The sequence below is a fragment of the Peromyscus maniculatus genome, chromosome X (assembly GCF_049852395.1).
Source record: "Peromyscus maniculatus bairdii isolate BWxNUB_F1_BW_parent chromosome X, HU_Pman_BW_mat_3.1, whole genome shotgun sequence".
NCBI lineage: Eukaryota > Metazoa > Chordata > Mammalia > Rodentia > Cricetidae > Peromyscus > Peromyscus maniculatus.
Genome location: NC_134875.1, coordinates 37,844,587 through 37,861,450, shown reverse-complemented (window position 1 = coordinate 37,861,450; position 16,864 = coordinate 37,844,587). Strand labels below are relative to the sequence as shown.

The following is a 16,864-nucleotide window of genomic DNA, read 5'->3' as shown; positions in this document are numbered from 1 at the left end:
AAACCGAGTCTTGCTGAAAGGCCCAGGGACCAAAGGAAATGAGAAGGAGAAGGAAAATAATCAGGGGGGCCAGGAGGGTGAGGATCAGGGTAGAAAGCCAAGGGGATTCTTTAAAGCTTTTATATAGAAGGGCAAACCCTGCTCCTAAGAGCAAGAGCCGCATCTTACTGCAGCCCCATAAAGGCTAATAAAGGAAAAACCCACAAGATTACAATTCCCATACAATTTCATTTCACAAGATCATGGTCTGGGTACAGAGTGATCACAGATGGGTAATTTGTGTCAACAGGTACATTTTTCCTGAAACCTCAAAGGGGAGGGGGGTATCAAGGCGGGAGTGGAGTTTACACAAAGGTCACAGTGGTCCTTCCTGGAACACCTGCAACTATCCCAGTCACAGTTGAGCACATCTCTTAACAGAAATCCCTTTACATTGTTATATGGTTGCAGGGGAGATTGAACAACGGCTAAGTCAGGTTGTTCTTGGAACTAGATTTTTAGTTTCTCATTTCCTGGTGCTTGAAGTTTTCTCTAGAACTGAGGCTTGGGGGTGTAAGCCTGAAGGGCTAGGGTCTTTCACTCCCCCGTTTTCTTTTTGGCAAATTTTAATCTTAAAATTATGGCATTACATTTGGTACCTCATGGCCTATTTTAGTAACTCATGGCCTGTAATGGCCATGCATGGTTCATGTACAATTAGCCATCTGGTCTCTATGCCAGGGAGTTTTCTTTTGACCCAGCATTTCAGCCTTTTTTGAACAAGGAAAATGGGACGATGTATTCTCTTTCTGGAACTGCTTCAAGCTGGCATTGGGGCGTCGTTATCAGGGCCCCTCCCCCAAAAGGCTGAAAAGCTGGTCAAAAACTGGGCAGGGGGCATTTGTCAGTAGCATGTAGCTGCCTGACCCCATAGGGACAGAGAAGAATCATGTTAGCTGGGCTGGTCCACGTTAGCCTATAGCACGTCTGGAGTCCACAGTTGTCTGGAGTGGTGGAGTCAGCAACTGAAACTTGGAGGTATCTGCCAGCCAAGTAGAAATCTGTTGAGACAGATTTGAACTAGGAACAGAGGTTAAAATTTATGAATTTATTTGGAACCCTTAGGTTTATACCCTTAGTAATAGGAAAAGCACTAATCCCAAGACCATGAGAGAGGAAAAATACCATCTTTAGGAATACTTATCTGGGTTCTTTCGACCTCTGTGGAGTGGGTCTATGTTTTTATGACTCTTTTGATCCTTTGAGGCCTTTTTGCAGAATGACATAAAAGTTTTAGATACATTAGTATTACCAATCTGTACTGAAATCCATATTGTAGACAAAGCAGATAAAGGGTATCTGTAAAACAGCAGAAGTAGACTTATACCTTTGAGTCCCAACAAGAACTACAGATTTGGGCATTTTACTTCTGTCCAGAAAGCCAGGTGTAAGTTGGACAGAGATTTTAAGCCTGGTGAAAAGCACTTTTAGGCTTACATTAGACATATCTATATGACATCTAAAACAAATCCAAAATGTTGAGCTTGTGACTGAACAGTAAGTGGTCATTGCTCTACCAGCTCATCAGGACTCCTAAATGTTAAGCTCTGAACCATAGAACAGGAGAGTAATCTGAAACATATCTTATTTTAGACTCATATCCGAACCTTTATGATTTATTTAAATTTTTACATCTTAGAACATTTTTTTAAGTGAGCTTACAAGCTAGCTATGGCCTTGCAGAAAGATCTGGTTGATGCTGCCATGCTGACAAAGTTAGAGCTAGCCTAGCCATCAGTACTATCAGAAATCTGAGAAGGATAAACTATATCTGAGTGCAGACCAAGAAGCTTCCAATCCTATAAATTACAGTGATCAATCCCTACCCAGGTCTCTATAGCATTGGAGGTACCAGTCAGAACAACATCAATCTTCTATCACCATCAAGCCCATAAGGCAGAGTACCTTTTCTGTGGAATAGGGACATGGAAGACTGACAGTGTCCTACTACTTGTCCACAGTCTGGGCTGGGTCCTGGAGGCAGGCGTTGCATTGGGGCATTTTGCCCTGTGGTCAGTGTCGTTCGCAATTCAGGTGGCATCTTCTTGTCATTCCATATCTTCTTTGGAGACCTTGGGAGTCATTGCTAGGAGCTGGGGAGCTGGGAGTCTCTGTTTCCGATAGTAAGTTTTTAATCAAATAATTTAAATGTCATATTCATCAGATCATTGACAGGTTTGAGGACCATTATCTATTAAATGTATCTGAGCCAAACAAATCTAGGCCTAATCTTGAAAATATCTCTAAGTTTGGTAATAATGACCAGGCTAATTTGTTCTCCTATAGATATATTAGTCAAATATACCTCTCAGTTTGTTTTTATTTAAATAGAACCGTTTTATGCTTTAAACTAGTATCTGGATAGCCAGATAACTAGTATTAATTTGTATTCCTTAACACAGAAGGACATGCATGCAAACTCAGACATTCAAAACCAAACATACATGTGGCCACATTTTCATTCATACCTGCAGAATAGACAGACATTTTTAAAACTATGACCCTTTGGAGTCTCCATGTAACAGCAGAAAAGCAAGAGAAAAAAAATCTGAAACATGTTTACTTAAACTTTAAAGTTAGACCTTAAAGTTTTATTATATTTTTTAAACCCTCATGACATGCTTAAGCCTTTAAATTTTTACATCTTAAACTGTTTCCTCAAGTCAAAAAATCATTTATTTAAACTTTTATTTTAACCAACAATAATTTGAAACCAATTTTCTTAAATGATGGCAAGTATTTGTAACACATTGAACTCAAATGACCAAAACCCATGTAAATTTTTACTTTTCCTGTGGAAACAAAAGCATAATTTTCCTAGTATCTTGAACTGGTAATTTAACATTTCTTTATCAAGCAATATCAGTGTTATGTCCAGATCGCATCCCCAAAGAAGCCACTGGAGACCTCAGGTACAGAATGCAAAAGCAAGGTTTATACAAATGAAGTTTACAAGCCTCGGCAGGGGGGCTAGTTCCAAACCTCTCACACACAGCAGGGAGGTTGGAAGGAGCACATGCCTTTCTTTGTGAGGCTAATACAGACCACATAATTCATCTCCCACCACCGCATCCCTCTTTAGGTTCATATCAGTAGTTTTTTATGTTATCTTTATTTCTCATTTGTCCACCAACCGTGTTTAGGAGTTTTATGAGCTGTCTCCCGGGTTTGGGGAGTTTGGGGAGTTTGGGGAGTTTGGGATGTTTTATGACCACTTAGTCTCTGTCAGATGGTCATATATCCTAACTCTGTGTTTTCTTAAGTTTCTGTAGTTGATAAAGCCACCTGGAAAAAGGCGTCTATGTTCTTATCTACATTTAAGAATCCTGGTTTTAGCTTCTCTTTGTCTGTAGGGGATGAAGTTGCGGGGGTGGTTACTGAGGTTTCACAATCAGGACAGAGAAGGGTTAACAAGAGAAATTCCTGGCTGGCAGAAGAGACTTTGAAGTTATCACAGTAAAGGAAGGGAGGGAGAGCAGTGGTCATAAAGTATGTCCTTGGCTGCCAGTGTTCCTGAAAAAAAAGTTTTTGTTAACTCCTCTGACTAAAGTCAGATTCTCTGTTCAGTGTTCACACAGTTTTGTCAGTTGCAGGCAGCCATTGCCCTGTTCAGAGCAGGACATGAGAATCTTAGCCCGCCTGTACCCAGAGCACGCACCCCCACCTTCGTGAGAGCAGCCAGCTGCCTGCAGTCCTGATAGCAAGAGAGCTAGGGAGGGAGGGAGGTGGCCCTCGCTGTGCCTCTCTCTCCTCCCCCCAGGAAAATAAGGGAGATGAGTAGCAGAAACAGATGACATTTACACAGACAATCCAAGTACCAGCACATCAGCACTGAGACGATGATGGCCTCACTCACAGCAAGCAAGCCCCTCGACTGTGGCTCGCACATTCTTCTGGTGGGCTAGGCAAAGGTCTAGTGGAGAAGAAGGGGACTGTCCCATAGCGTCCGTCACAGTCAAGTCAACAATGAGAACAGTTAACACACTACACACAAGACCAAGGGCACACGAAAGAAAAACTTTGCCCCAACGAGACAACCAACAAAGCTCCAAGAACAATGACAGCCTGATGTAGTCTGTGGAGAGTTTACCCTCCAGGCTCAATCACACCAAAAACAATCGAGACTCGAGGATCTCTGTCCTTGATCAAACAGACATCAGGGGGCTTTCACATCCCTGTCAGTCAGACTTGTACCTTATTTCTTGGAAGAGAAACAGAGTGTAAAGTAACAATGACCACAATAAAACATACAAAAAACCCCACAAAATGTCTCTAACAATTTCCCGGGACAAAATACAAAGTGGCACTTCCTCCCACCATGGGGAAAGGTACCCAAAGATGCTCCTCTCCTGAGCACTCCCTGGAGGAGACTCCTAAAATCGAATGATCACCTCTGAGGTGGCCCCAAATGGCTCGGGACTAGGGGGTCCCTTGCCCAAATCAGGGAATGAGACGTCTCTCTTTCCCTCCCAGGATCACTGTCCGGACATGTCTGTCCCAGTGAGCCTGCAAAGCACAAATCAGTCGACTGGCACAAAACGTAGCGAGACAAGACAGAGACAGAGACAAGACAGAGAGCGCTCTTACCGGTAGATGTCAATAAACCTCTGGACCCTTGAGGGTCCCGGTGGGGTCTTTTGGTCTTTTGTTCAATGTGATTTGTGGCAACGTCACTCTTACCATCTTCTGGGACAGACACATCGTTTAATAGGTCCTCAGCAAGTGCCAGAAGATATGACACCCTACTATTTTTTTTTTGAATCCTTTAAAACATCTCTGATTACTCCATAGAAACTAAAGAATGCATCGAGGACGTTCTCTCAGTCCTTAAGTAAGTTACTGATATCCTTTCCAACTTTATTCCACGTCAAAGGGTGGATGCCTGGGCCATTAATAACCAGCCAGGGATATTTTTCTTCCACAAAATAGAAAAACTTAATTAAATCTTTTTTTCTTTCTTTCTTTTTGACTCTTATTCCCCTCTCCCTGAAATCTTCATTTCCTTAATGAAGACAGCCTCTTTAGAGAGTACTTTACCCATTGATTAGTGAACGGCACTTACCTCAAGGCTGCCCGCGGCGAATGAGTGATGCTGTTGGGGCACCTCTACCCTAGTGAGTCTGGCCAGACCACGTTTTCTCTTTGCCGTCCAGTAGTGAGCCGCCATGCCTCGAGCCCCACGTTCGGGCGCCACTTGACCCGTCCAGCAGGCCAGGTTATTCGAGGGTCTCGAGGAGGGACCACCTGTGAATCAATGGGGGGCGAGAGGGAAAGGAGACCAAGCGCGTGAAGAAAGACAAAGCAGTCTGAGTTGCGTCAAGGCCTCGTTTATTGACTGGGTGTTAGAGCTTATAAACAGGGCTTCAGGTAGGGAGGGGGAGCAGGAGTGAGGAGAGGACAAAGAAAATTCCTAAGGAGGGTCAGCAGGAGGTCGCTTTGGTCCCAGGCCCCTGCAGCTAGCTGATTTAAAGAGGTTTATTTAATCCTACATTCCTAGGTTAGACTAAAAGCCTCTTATTTACACGAGGCTTGATAAATCGTGGCAGGTAACACAGGTTCAAGACACTGCTGTCCAGAGTCGGTCTCCAACATTCATCAACAGCAGATTCAGATTATATACAGCAAAGATAAAGAACAGGAAACATACAAGTACAGACAGTGGTGAGGTGGTAATTAGAACTGTGAAGTAAGTCTTTTCTGGGAGAAGAAATCCAGCACCAGGACTCCAGAATATTTCCACCCCAAAACAGGAACTTCCTGGACACATGCTAGTACTCCAGGGCCCCTTCTATTCTAAGAGTGACCAGAACATGTTGGGAATAGTTGGCTGCCTTAGAACCAGTCTGACCACATGCCAGCGAAGGGGCTGCTTGACTGACAGTTCTGGGATGGAGACCAGGGTGTAAAGGCCTGCTCTTGACACTTTGACCATTCAGAGAAGACACTAGAAGTGTGTGTGTGTGGGGGTAACAAGAGGAAGGTGAGGAACCTGAGCACAGGTATGAACATTCTCACAGCTTTTGCCAGCACTCATGAAGGCTGAACAGTACTACTAATCTCCTCCCCAGTAGCCCTGGTGAAGATGAGCCCTCTGATCTGCCTGCTGAAGGACCAGCAGGCCCTGCAACCCTGACCAAGCTCCTGGAAAGGCAGAGCATGGAAGCATTTTTCTTACTTGCAGCAAATTGGTTCCTATAGTTGACCCCACAACTTTCCTAGGAAGATCATTCACCAAGGCCAGGGTCTCAGCTGAGACGCAACTTGGAAGGCTCCTTCTACACTCTACTTTCCCAAGGGCCACACCTTCCCTGTAAACACAACCTGCTCACTGAAGCTCCAAACTGCTGTTGGTTTTGGACCTCAGGGGCTCAGTCCATAGCAACTGTCAATCATACCAGGAAGCCTGGAAGGAAGGCCCTGACAGGGGTCTTGGCTCCTAGAAGTTCATTAGAGAAGATTGCTCCCCAGGCCTGCTAGGCCTGTTGGAGACAGACTCACTGGAGATCATCCTCAGATAAGGGGAGTTTTACCAGTTCCCAATACTGCTCCCAGAGTCATTGCTTTTGCTTTGATCCAGGTTGGGCCATAGCTTTGGAGACTTGGTGTTTCAGACACAGGCAGGGAAACTCCCCCGGCCTTTGAGACATGCCTGACATGGGAGATCTTCCACTTGTGCTCCTCAGTGACCTGCTCTCTGCAGACTTGCTCTGCAAGGGCCTCTTCCCAGTTGGCATACCGAGATCCCTGCTACTGGGACACTGGTTGATGGTGCTTGGCTAGGCACCCTGAAGCCTGCTGAAAACTTAGTGCTGAAACACTACCAACATCTCTCCATCACTTAGCATCCTTTCTTCTTCCCTAGTCAAGTGTCCACTCTTGGGTCTTGCTTTGTTTTTATTCTTCACTGACTGCCCACTTTATTCCTGGAGGGAGGTATAAACAAGAAATAAAGGTAAGAATAGACCACCTCATGGAAATAGAGTGGTGAAGCATCATGATCCAGCTGACCGATGTTGGGGATGGTCACAGCAAGGACTGGTGGATCCCACTGCTGCTTCAGGACAGACAAATGGGAACAGGAAGGGAGTCAAGCAGGCTGTAGAGCTATGGACACCAGAGGGTTCCTCCAGTAGTGCAAGCTGTGGGAGGAGAGCGTAGATCCTTAGTGCACTGACCTCCTTGAAGCTTGGTGAGAAGGTTGTGCTAGGGTTCATGTGGGTACCTGTGCTTTTTTCCTGCCAGAAACCCTAAGTCCAACCCCTAAGTCATTCACTCACTTAGCAAAATATTGGCACACTGCTGTTATCCGGTAGCCAGCAGAGTGCCCACCCTCTCAGCCTTGTGGAGAGGCCCAGGTACACTGGAGTTGGCACAGGGACATTGGTGGGCTGCATTCCCTCCTATATGGGAATAGGCTACCTGCCTAATTGCTTCCTTGTTCCCAGCATGAGTCCAGGGCCCACAGGAACACATTCAGTACTAGACAGGCCAATCCCCAGAGCCCTCAGGGATCCCAACTCAGCAATAGGAGGTACTAGTGGCAGTACAGACCTGCTCACACAGGTGTGAAGGGCAGGAAGTGAGCACAGGACACGGCCTCGCAGTTGAATTAGAAAGTAGGACAAGTCAGAAATAAAACCAGAAGGCACAAAGGTGGACCAAGGAACACTGATGGTGACAAATTCAAATGGAACATGAGGTCAGAGAAGGACAATGTTGGGCTCTGGCAAAGTCAGAAGGGCAGAGGTCAGCTGTGGGCAGTGTCTGAGCAGAGAAGCAGCAGAGTCAGGTTGGCGTTTTGGAAAGATCACCCTGACTGCACTTGTGAGAGCATGATGTTCATGGTCTGTAAAATCATCTATCCTTAGGTAAGACTTTTGCCTATGGAGTAAATTCTCCAATGAAGGATATCAAGGCCCTTCCTAGCTTTTTATTTAGACATATGAGTATCACAGCCAAATCAACATATACTAAGTCATTATAAACAATTTCTACTAGTATGTTTCTTCATTCTCCATGGGGGGTCACTGAAGAAGTTGAACATTCTTACCACCCCACCAGGGGACTATCTGAGAGCTTGTTATGCCAGCCTAAGCTTGCATCCAGGAAGAACAGGACCCTCTCAGAGTCACCAGGGTAATTTATGTGGTCAACTGTCCATACAGCAGAACCATTTTTACTGGAATTTGAGCCCCACAAAGGCACATATAGGGTCATGGAGATTTTACAAAGGCCCAGAGTTCTTTCTGTACACTGGACCCTGGTTGGCCAGGCTGACTTACATGAGAAATACCCACCACGTTCCTGCAGCCTGCCTCACTTCTGTACTGATGCACAGTCAGTCATGCTCACAGCATGTCATCTTCCTGCTGCACAGTCTTCTCACTTCTCAGTGGCCTCTCTCCTGGGCACTGCTGGGTACCCCAGCTCCAACCTCCTTCTTTGGGATCATATTTTTCTTTTGGGTTTTTTACAAAGTTTCTCTGTGTAGTTTTGGAGCCTGTCATGGATCTTGTTCTATAGACCAGGATGGCCTCAAACTCACAGAGATCTGCCTCTCTTTGCTTCTCTAGTGCTGGTATTGAAGTCATGTGCCACCACTGCCTGGCGAGGCTCATAATTGGTATTGGAAAACTAGCCCAGCTTGTCCCTAGACCATCTCCTGGCCATGCCTCTACCATCTCTTTCAGAGCTACCCTTCCCTGGAGCTCACTTCAGCCTCCCACCCTCTCCTTCCTCAGGATACAATTCTTCTAGATGTCTTCCAACACAGCTTTCAGTCCTGGCCTCCCTCTAAATCAACACTTGTCTCTCTCGACCATGTGTCTCTAACAAACAGCAGAAAGAGTCCTTACTGAGTCCCTGTAGGAAGAGACCTGCAACCAGAAACAGGACCTAAGGCCTGGATACAACAAGAATGCTCCAGCGCCTGTTGCTGGGATACAGCATACCAGAGGGGTTCAGCAAGAACCCTCCAAAGTCATGTGGCTGGTTGAAAGACTGAAGGGAGGATCCCTGACCTGTCCACTCCTTTCCTGGTTCAGAGAGGGGCTCACTCTTCATTATTTCTACACAAGACACCAGTATACACACAATAAAAGAGAGGAAGAGGGGAAAGATAGAGAGAGGGAGAGACAGACAGAGAGAGCAGTTGTGGTTCAGATGAACTAGGTGGCAGCCTCTGATTTTCCTGCCAAAGTCATGATTATCACTTGATGGCTTGAAAGCTCAGGCCATGGAGTGCTGAGCAGAGAAAGGACATAGTGAGCTCTGACTAAGTGGGCAGTGCAGGGGTCAGTGTATCCTGTCCAGTGAGCAACAGAGGCCCCATGGGAGAGCCAACCTGGGCACAGCTGGCTCACCGATTTTCAGGTGTCCCTAACAATGCTGACCACGGGTTTGTTGAAGATGACTCAAATCTAGGAAATCTTCCCCATTTATTATTCTTTCTGTATGTTACATGATGTCATGTGCAGATATAAGCTCATCAAAGAATTCATTCTGTTTATTGTGTTTCTTCATTTTCTTTAAGAAATTTTTTATTCATTTTACACACCAACAACAGATCCCTGTCTCATCTCTCCTCATGCTTCAGTCACTATTCCCCCAACCCCCGCACCTACCGCCCTATGCCCACCCCCAAAAAGGTAAGGCTCCCATGAGGAGTGGGTGGAGCATAGTACATTCAGTTGAGGAAGGTCCAAGACCCTCCCCTCTGTACCAAGGCTGTGCAAGGTGTCCCATCATAGGTAATGAGCTCCAAAAAGCTGCACAGGCACCAGGTTTAGATACTGATCCCACAATTGTGTTTCTTCTTACAGCTGATAAATTGCTTCTAAAATTGCTCATTTGAATTATCTCAACACTCTTCAAGGTAAACTTAATATTGTCCTGGGTTTCAGTTAAGCAGTGAAACAGGTTTTTTTAATTGTGCTCATCAATAAAACAGACTTCGAATTCATTTGTGTTTTTTCCCCAGCAGTAACTAGCTTTATGAAACGTTTTGGACCACTTTTCTTTTATGTTGTCCATATTTCTACAACTACTCTTACATTCTGCATATTAGACTCTCTCTAGGGGATCAGCCAATGGGATGGGAGGGCTTTGGCTACAGATGTTTCTGCCTGTGAATGTTGTGACTGTGAATGCACCTGTGTGTGGATATGTACATGCTGACCAAGAAATCCCTCAGGAAAATCTGTGTGCAAGTAGGTTTCCCCTCTAACAACTATGATGAGCAGAGTCCCATGGGAAAATTGTGTAGAAATCCCAAAATCACATGCCTTAACCTGAAGCAGTGGTTCTCTACTTGGGGGATGCAGCCCCTTTTAATTTTGGGGTTCACAGACCTTTAAAAGACCATCGTTAAACAAAGATATTATATTATGATTCATACCAGTAGCAAAAGTACAATTAGGAAGCAACAACAAAAATGGTTGGGGTCACCACAGCATAACTATATTAAAGGGCCACAGCATTAGGAAGGTTGAGAATCACTGACCTAAAGCATTGAGCATGTAAGTAAACAAGAAGGAGCCACAAGATTTCATTAATGCATATCAATCATGGAGAGTCCCTCACGGATTATAACTTATAAGAAAATCACACAGAGCTGCAATTGGGCTCATGAATCACAGCTGTTACACAGCAAAAGCTGCTTATGGATACAGGTTCCCTGTCATTGCCCGGATATGTAGGAATGGGCAACTAGATAGCAGCAAGCTAGCAGCAGACATCCTAAGGAATCAGCAGAGTGGAGTCCCTTCCCCAGGTTCAAGACGGGGACAGGAGAGTCAAGAGGACCAAGGGTAAAGGCAGAGACAGGTGCTGGTTTCCAGACTCACACAGATAACAGATTGGAGCATTGCAGGCCTTGATGTTTACCTGTGTTATCTACTCCCATAGTGCACCCCAGAGCTCCTCTGGGTTACACAGCAAGCATTCATCTTTATGGGTGCTGTGTCACCCATCAGAGAGGAATATCCCTCTGCATCACTCTTTGCGAAGCCCTGGGAGCAAACTGCCAGAAATAAAAGAATACACCAAGTGTCCTGTGAGCTCTGTAGAAAGGGGAGGAAATGAACAGTCTCTGGGGCACCCTGAATGCATGATTGCTTACCTGCTTCAAACCATCCCTGTGAACAGCACATTGGGAAATTTATCTCAGAATCTGGGGTTGGTATGAATGCAGGAGCTAGGTCTCTGTCCTTAGTGAGGAAAAAGCACTTGTGTTCAAATTTCTAAGTTGCTCGCATATGTTGCAGGGATGCTAGGGCTAAAAGGAGGGTTGGTTTGAAACAGCCAAGCCAGGAACACTGAAGATGAGACACAAAGAGTTTCTGCGATCAGTAGGACAGTCAAGCTGTTTCACACTGATAAAGACAGGGCTCCCAGCTAGTGTGGGCAGTCCAACCAGGCCACCAAGTTCCTCAGGAAAGCACACCTGGCACTATTGGCTCCTTATATAGCCTGGCTTCTCCAGCAGCTAATTGTGAGAGGGAGTAAAGTCTGTGTCTAAGAGAGCCTCCCATTTCAGTGTTTCAGGGAAGCCTTTCATAACCACACAGGAGATAGGGAGAAGAGGAAGGACAGTTGCAGCTGCTTCTTGGTGACTGAGAAGAATGAGAGCTGAGGATAAATAAAAGCACCTGGAACAGCTGAAATGTCAGAGGACACATGACCACCCAGTGTCTAATGGTGACCAGACAGTCAAGGCCCACAACTCACAAAGCCCTAGTCAGGGATGGACAAAGGGGCCTGTGGTGGTGGGGGGGTGGTTGAGCCACCCCTGACTAGGTGGGAAATAGGTGACCAGAGCATGATCATCTCCTTGGTGTGGGCTAGACCATGTGGACCGTGGGACCTCCAGTATCTCAGCCTATGCTAACACAGAGAACTAACCCATCTTCTAACAATTACCTCAGCCATTGTCCAGACTCTGCCATGATCCTATTAAAAACAAAAACCACGAAATGACAGATCTCAGAGGTCTTTTAAATTTTAGGAATGTCACCTACTCTGGGGAGTCTCTCTAACTTTTCCTCAGTTCTGCCCCTTCCTGCAATTATTCATCGTAGAGCTTGAATCCAAAATTACTTACTCCTCCTGTCTTTCACCTTCACAGCTGTGAGACAGGTTTGGAACCAGTGCCTAGGGTCAGTCTTTCATGTCCTCAGGTATCTGGGTCACCCTAGGGCTTTGGTCAAGCACAGCTATGTAGAGCAAGGTCTCCATCAGAATGAGCTTGTGAATACCAGTGGAATTCAACCCTGTTGGGAGCACAGTCTCTCAGGAGGATCTTGCCCTGGCCTACCCACATATTTGCCATCATACTGGGCTCTTTAAGACAGCACATCCAAGATTGGGGCTTTTTGTTTAAAGGACTTTTCCTTAATTTAATAAAATGATTTACCTGGGCTCAAGGGCCTGCTGAGTTTGAGAAGGTCTTTGTGTTACTCCCTGTGACTGAATTTGAACAGTCCAGCCTTACCCAAAACTAGAGGTGTCAGCTAAGGAGCAACCCAGAGCCACAGGTTCCGCACCCCCACCCCATACACACTCACTGCATTTTTTAAAGTACTCCCTGCTCTTTCAGCCCTAACTTGCTTCAGGCTAGGCACCTCAGAGGATAAGCCTAAAGACACTGAGTCTATGCAGTCCAGAATGTGATGGGACACATTGTAATTACGTTGAGTGTCCAGAAGACAAGTTTTCTGGATCAAGAATCAGAGCTGTACCTGTGGCTCCAGACAGTGAGGACGTGGCTATAAAGCTTCGGAACTCGGGTCTGATTGAAAGATTTCCTGCACAGAGACTCGTCAGGGCTGCAGCCAGTGTTTCAACAGGATGCTGAGTACAGTAGCTGATGAGCAACAGGAAAAACAGCATGGTCAGTAAAATGGTTCTGACTGGACTTGGGCAAAATCTGGGAAGCAAACCTGTTGGAATGGCCAGTGGCCATGCACTTCGATTACCAGGCTCTGCCGGTGGCCCCTCTCCAGGCTTTCCAATGATCCATGGCCAAGATGCTCAGATTTTTATCTTTGTGTTTTTCTCTCTAGCAGGTGAGAATACAGTGGTCCTGAAGCCTGGAGAGAAAGGAGGCAAGAGAGGGCTTGTACAGAGCGAGCTTGCTCAGGGTGAGCTTGATCAGGGCAAACTTGCTCCAAGCAAGCCTGCTCAAGAAGATCTTGCTCAGTCTGATCTTGCTCAGGAAGCCACAGGAGTGGTAGAGGAGGGAGAAAAGGAAGAAGAAATGGAAGGATCACATGCTGGCAATGGTAGTTCTGGCCCCATGGACAAGGGGATCCAGGCAGAAGGTGGCCATAGCAGCAGTGTTGAACAGCAGCCTCAGCAAGAGGCGGCAATGCCTGAGGGCACCAAGAGTCTCCAGGTTGGGGACAGGCTGTTTTTCCAGAGCCACACCAGATTCACCAAGTCTCAGCTGCAGGAACTGAAGCGTCTTTTCGAAGAGAATCACTTCCCCAGCTTTCAAGTAAGGTAAGCAGAACACCCTGCTAGGTGCCTGGTTTTTAGGCAGTGCATCCAGGCTGTCCTTTGGTGCTCCATGAACCCCTCATTTCCTCTAGAAACAAAGCCACCATGTCTGGACCCTCCAGCAGAAATTGGATTCTGTAGTAGGAAGATGTGCCCTAGTCCAACTGGATAGACTGTGTTCTGTTGCCTCTTTAAGTGGCACTTGAGTGGGAAATTGAGACAGTGCTTTTTCTAAATAAGTCTCTGTAAGAATGAGTGAGAAGCCTGAGGTGTGCCTGGGAAAATGCAGGAGGGATTCCAGCTCAGATTAAAATTTGACTAACAGTTTACATCGTGGAGGCTCTCTTAATGAAGCTTTACATGTTAAGTACATGGACAACATACCTGTGTTTGGCGGGTACCCTTAATTTTGATCCCTGAAAGAAACCTGTTACTAAAATAAGTCGCAGAGTAGGTATGAGGAATACTGTATGTGTGCCAGTTGGAGTGTGTGTATGTGTGTGTGTGTGTGTATTTGTGTGTCTGTGTGTGTGAGCACGTACACATTTAAAAGGAATCAGAATATGTCCTTATATAGAGTGTTTCCACCACAAGGCCTAAATGTTGGAATCTTTTCACTTCAGGAAGGCTCTTACAAGATCTATGGGTGTGACAGAAGAAGATTTGCAGGACAGTATATAAAAAAAAATAATGTTTTGGAAGGACTCCACATCTTGTGATGTTGTTGTCTAGAGGATAATTATAGCAGAAGAGTGGGACCCTGAAGTTGTATCCCAAGGACGCCAGACAAGTCCAAAACCAGGCTAGGCTCAAGATGATGAAAGACCTCCATTTTCTCAGGCAGGAAATGCCAACCTGGACACCTGAAACATAAGTTGCCTCGGTGCATTGTCTGTCCCTTGGAGGACATAGTGTGTTCTCCATGACCTTCTGAAGGCTGTGCAGCCTGCATGCCTCACTTAAGTGAAGAGACCATGTTCTTGTCCACTTTCAACTCTTTAACTCTGCTTGTCTCAGAAAACCTTTTCTCAGACTTCTTGCTCTGCTTTGTAAATGTCACATGCTTGGCAGGGTTCTGAACCAATACTGGGACCAGGGACCTCAAATGGTCCATAGCCCTTTTACCTGTCTTTTGTTGATTATGAATGTGAACTCTGCTCAGCATTACAATCAGCCCTGGCTTTTCCAGACCACATGCCCACAAGGAAAAAGGCCTATAGACAGTATGCTTGGAGGCTAGGGAGGAAGCATAGAGCAGGAAGAAGTGCCCTTTGTCTCATAAAATGTGCATTCTGCATACTCATAAAAGGCTATCACCATGGAGCCTTTGACAGACAACTATGGGCCTTGAGATAGTTCTCCCAGGTTCCAAAAGAACTCTTTTTGATACTTTTCAGCACACAGCAGGGACCAGGAACAACCCACGCACTAGATCTGCATCCTCTTCTGAACAAATGCATTAAAAATATCAAATAATAGAGTGAAGAGTCAATATTCTAGGTCTGTCCCACAGCTGAAGGACTGGGTATGGTGGTCCATGTCCGCAGGGGGTTCATGGGGGTGTTTTGACTGTTTCCATGAGAACAAAAACCTGTTGCTTCCAGCATTCTGAACAATCAGTAAACACTTGCGGTACGTCTTTAACCATTCTTGGGGTTAGATAGATAAACAGTTCCTGGGCAATCAGAAATGTGGTGCTTTTCTAGGGGAGTAGCTCTGTCCTGGAGCACATACCTAGCACACACTGGCCCAGGGATGGAATCCATATATGTTCTAAAATGTTAGTAAAATTGAGCCAGTGTACATGGTTACAGGATGTGTTCTTCAGTGGTGGTACAGTTCAGTGTACTAAAGCAACCCTTTCTTCTGTTTGTAGGAATGGTTTAGGACCAGGAGAGCCATTTTCAGGAGAAGCAATAGAATGGTGGTGCTGATCGATGTTCTGGTCCCCAGAACAACGATCCCTGAAGATTTTGGAGCAGCACATGAGTGCCACCTCTGTTGTGAGCCAGATGACCTGGAACCTGGCCCTGCCCACAGTGTGTCGGCCACACATGCTGGCCATGACATCCTTTTCTTCCCTGCAATTATCTCAGCAATAAAGAGGTGGATTCTCAGTATGTTGGTTCTATTTTTTTCAGGATACTAAACTATGGGTATAAGTATTTGAACCATAGTAGCGTATTACAGAAATGGCATTTATGGCAGGAGGAGACACTGGTAATCTGTGGTCACTATGCCTTGCTGAGTGAGAAAGATTTTCAGGTGCTATGCTGCTTCATGCTGATTCCACATGGTTCTCTGTCCACTCATCATGGCCTTGTCAACTGACTCCACCTCTGTGGAACAATTATTTCTAATGTCAGGTGGGGCAAGTCCCCGGTACAGGACACTGTGTTTCTTCTATTCATGGCTGCTCCCACCGACAGTCAGGGTGCCAGTCCCAATAGCCAGAAGAACGAGCATCCACCTCAGAAGTCAGTTCCTGAGGGCAAAGGGGGCACCAAGGCTGTGCAGCTTTGTGATCTGTGTACAGCATATGTCACATCGGGTGCCCCGAGTACAGTGTGTGTCAGTAACAGTGCCTGGTGTACAGCCTGTGCCAGGTCCAGTGCCCCAGGTACAGCCTATGCCGGTTCCTGTGCCCCAGGTACAGCCTGTGCCTGTTCCTGTGCCCCAGGTACAGCCTGTGCATGTTACTGTGAGCATGTACAGCCTGTGCCATTACAGGACCGCATGTCCAGCCTGTGTCAGTTCTGACGCCCAGTGCACAGTCCATTCCAGTTACAGTGCCCAAAATGCAGCCTGTGCCAGCATGGGGGTCCTGCCGCTGCCTCTGTGACAGGGCTACAGCTGAAGGAGTTGGAACACCTTTTCCAGAGAAATCACGATCTAGTGCTGAAGAAGGGTAAGCACGTTGTGTGGCTTCAAGTCCTTTCATAGGGAACAAGCTGGTACAGAGAGGCCTCTGGCTCCTGGCAGCTGTCCTTCTTGTCTTCATTTACTGAAAAGTTCAGATTACATTTTAAAGTTTTATTTTGCATTAACAGACATCTATAGACTATTCCATCCAAACTCTGCAGAATACACATTTTTCCCATGGAACTTTCTCCAAAATAGATCACATATTCTGAGACAAAGCACGTCTGAACAAATACAGAAAAACAGTTCTTTACTGATCACAATGGAATGAAACTACGGAGGTGGTGGCGCACCCTTTCAATCCCAACACCCAGGAGGCAGAGGCAGAGCGATCTCTGTGAGTTTGTGGTCAGCCAGGTCTACAAAGTGATTTCCCAGACAGCCAGGACTGTTACACAGAGAAACC

General features: G+C 46.0%; 2 protein-coding genes across 2 annotated transcripts in view; one reads left to right on the top strand and one right to left on the bottom strand.

The window, feature by feature from the left end:
• Window positions 1-16,864, bottom strand: part of LOC143270773 (uncharacterized) — a 151,662-nt gene that overhangs the window by 78,993 nt on the left and 55,805 nt on the right. The window lies entirely within an intron of this gene.
• Window positions 12,772-16,448, top strand: LOC143270922 (uncharacterized). The gene is made up of 4 exons (XM_076562271.1): window positions 12,772-12,928; window positions 13,104-13,539; window positions 15,903-16,156; window positions 16,267-16,448. The coding sequence occupies exons 1-4, from the start codon at window positions 12,886-12,888 to the stop codon at window positions 16,446-16,448; spliced, it is 915 nt and encodes a 304-aa protein (XP_076418386.1). The 5' UTR covers window positions 12,772-12,885.

Coding starts and splice junctions, on each gene's coding strand:
- LOC143270922 (XM_076562271.1), top strand. CDS start 12,886: ATGCTGAGTACAGTAGCTGATGAGCAACAGGAAAAACAGCATG. Junction 12,929..13,103: donor GCAACAGGAAAAACAGCATG/GTCAGTAAAATG, acceptor TCTCTCTAGCAG/GTGAGAATACAGTGGTCCTG. Junction 13,540..15,902: donor TTCCCCAGCTTTCAAGTAAG/GTAAGCAGAACA, acceptor TTCTAATGTCAG/GTGGGGCAAGTCCCCGGTAC.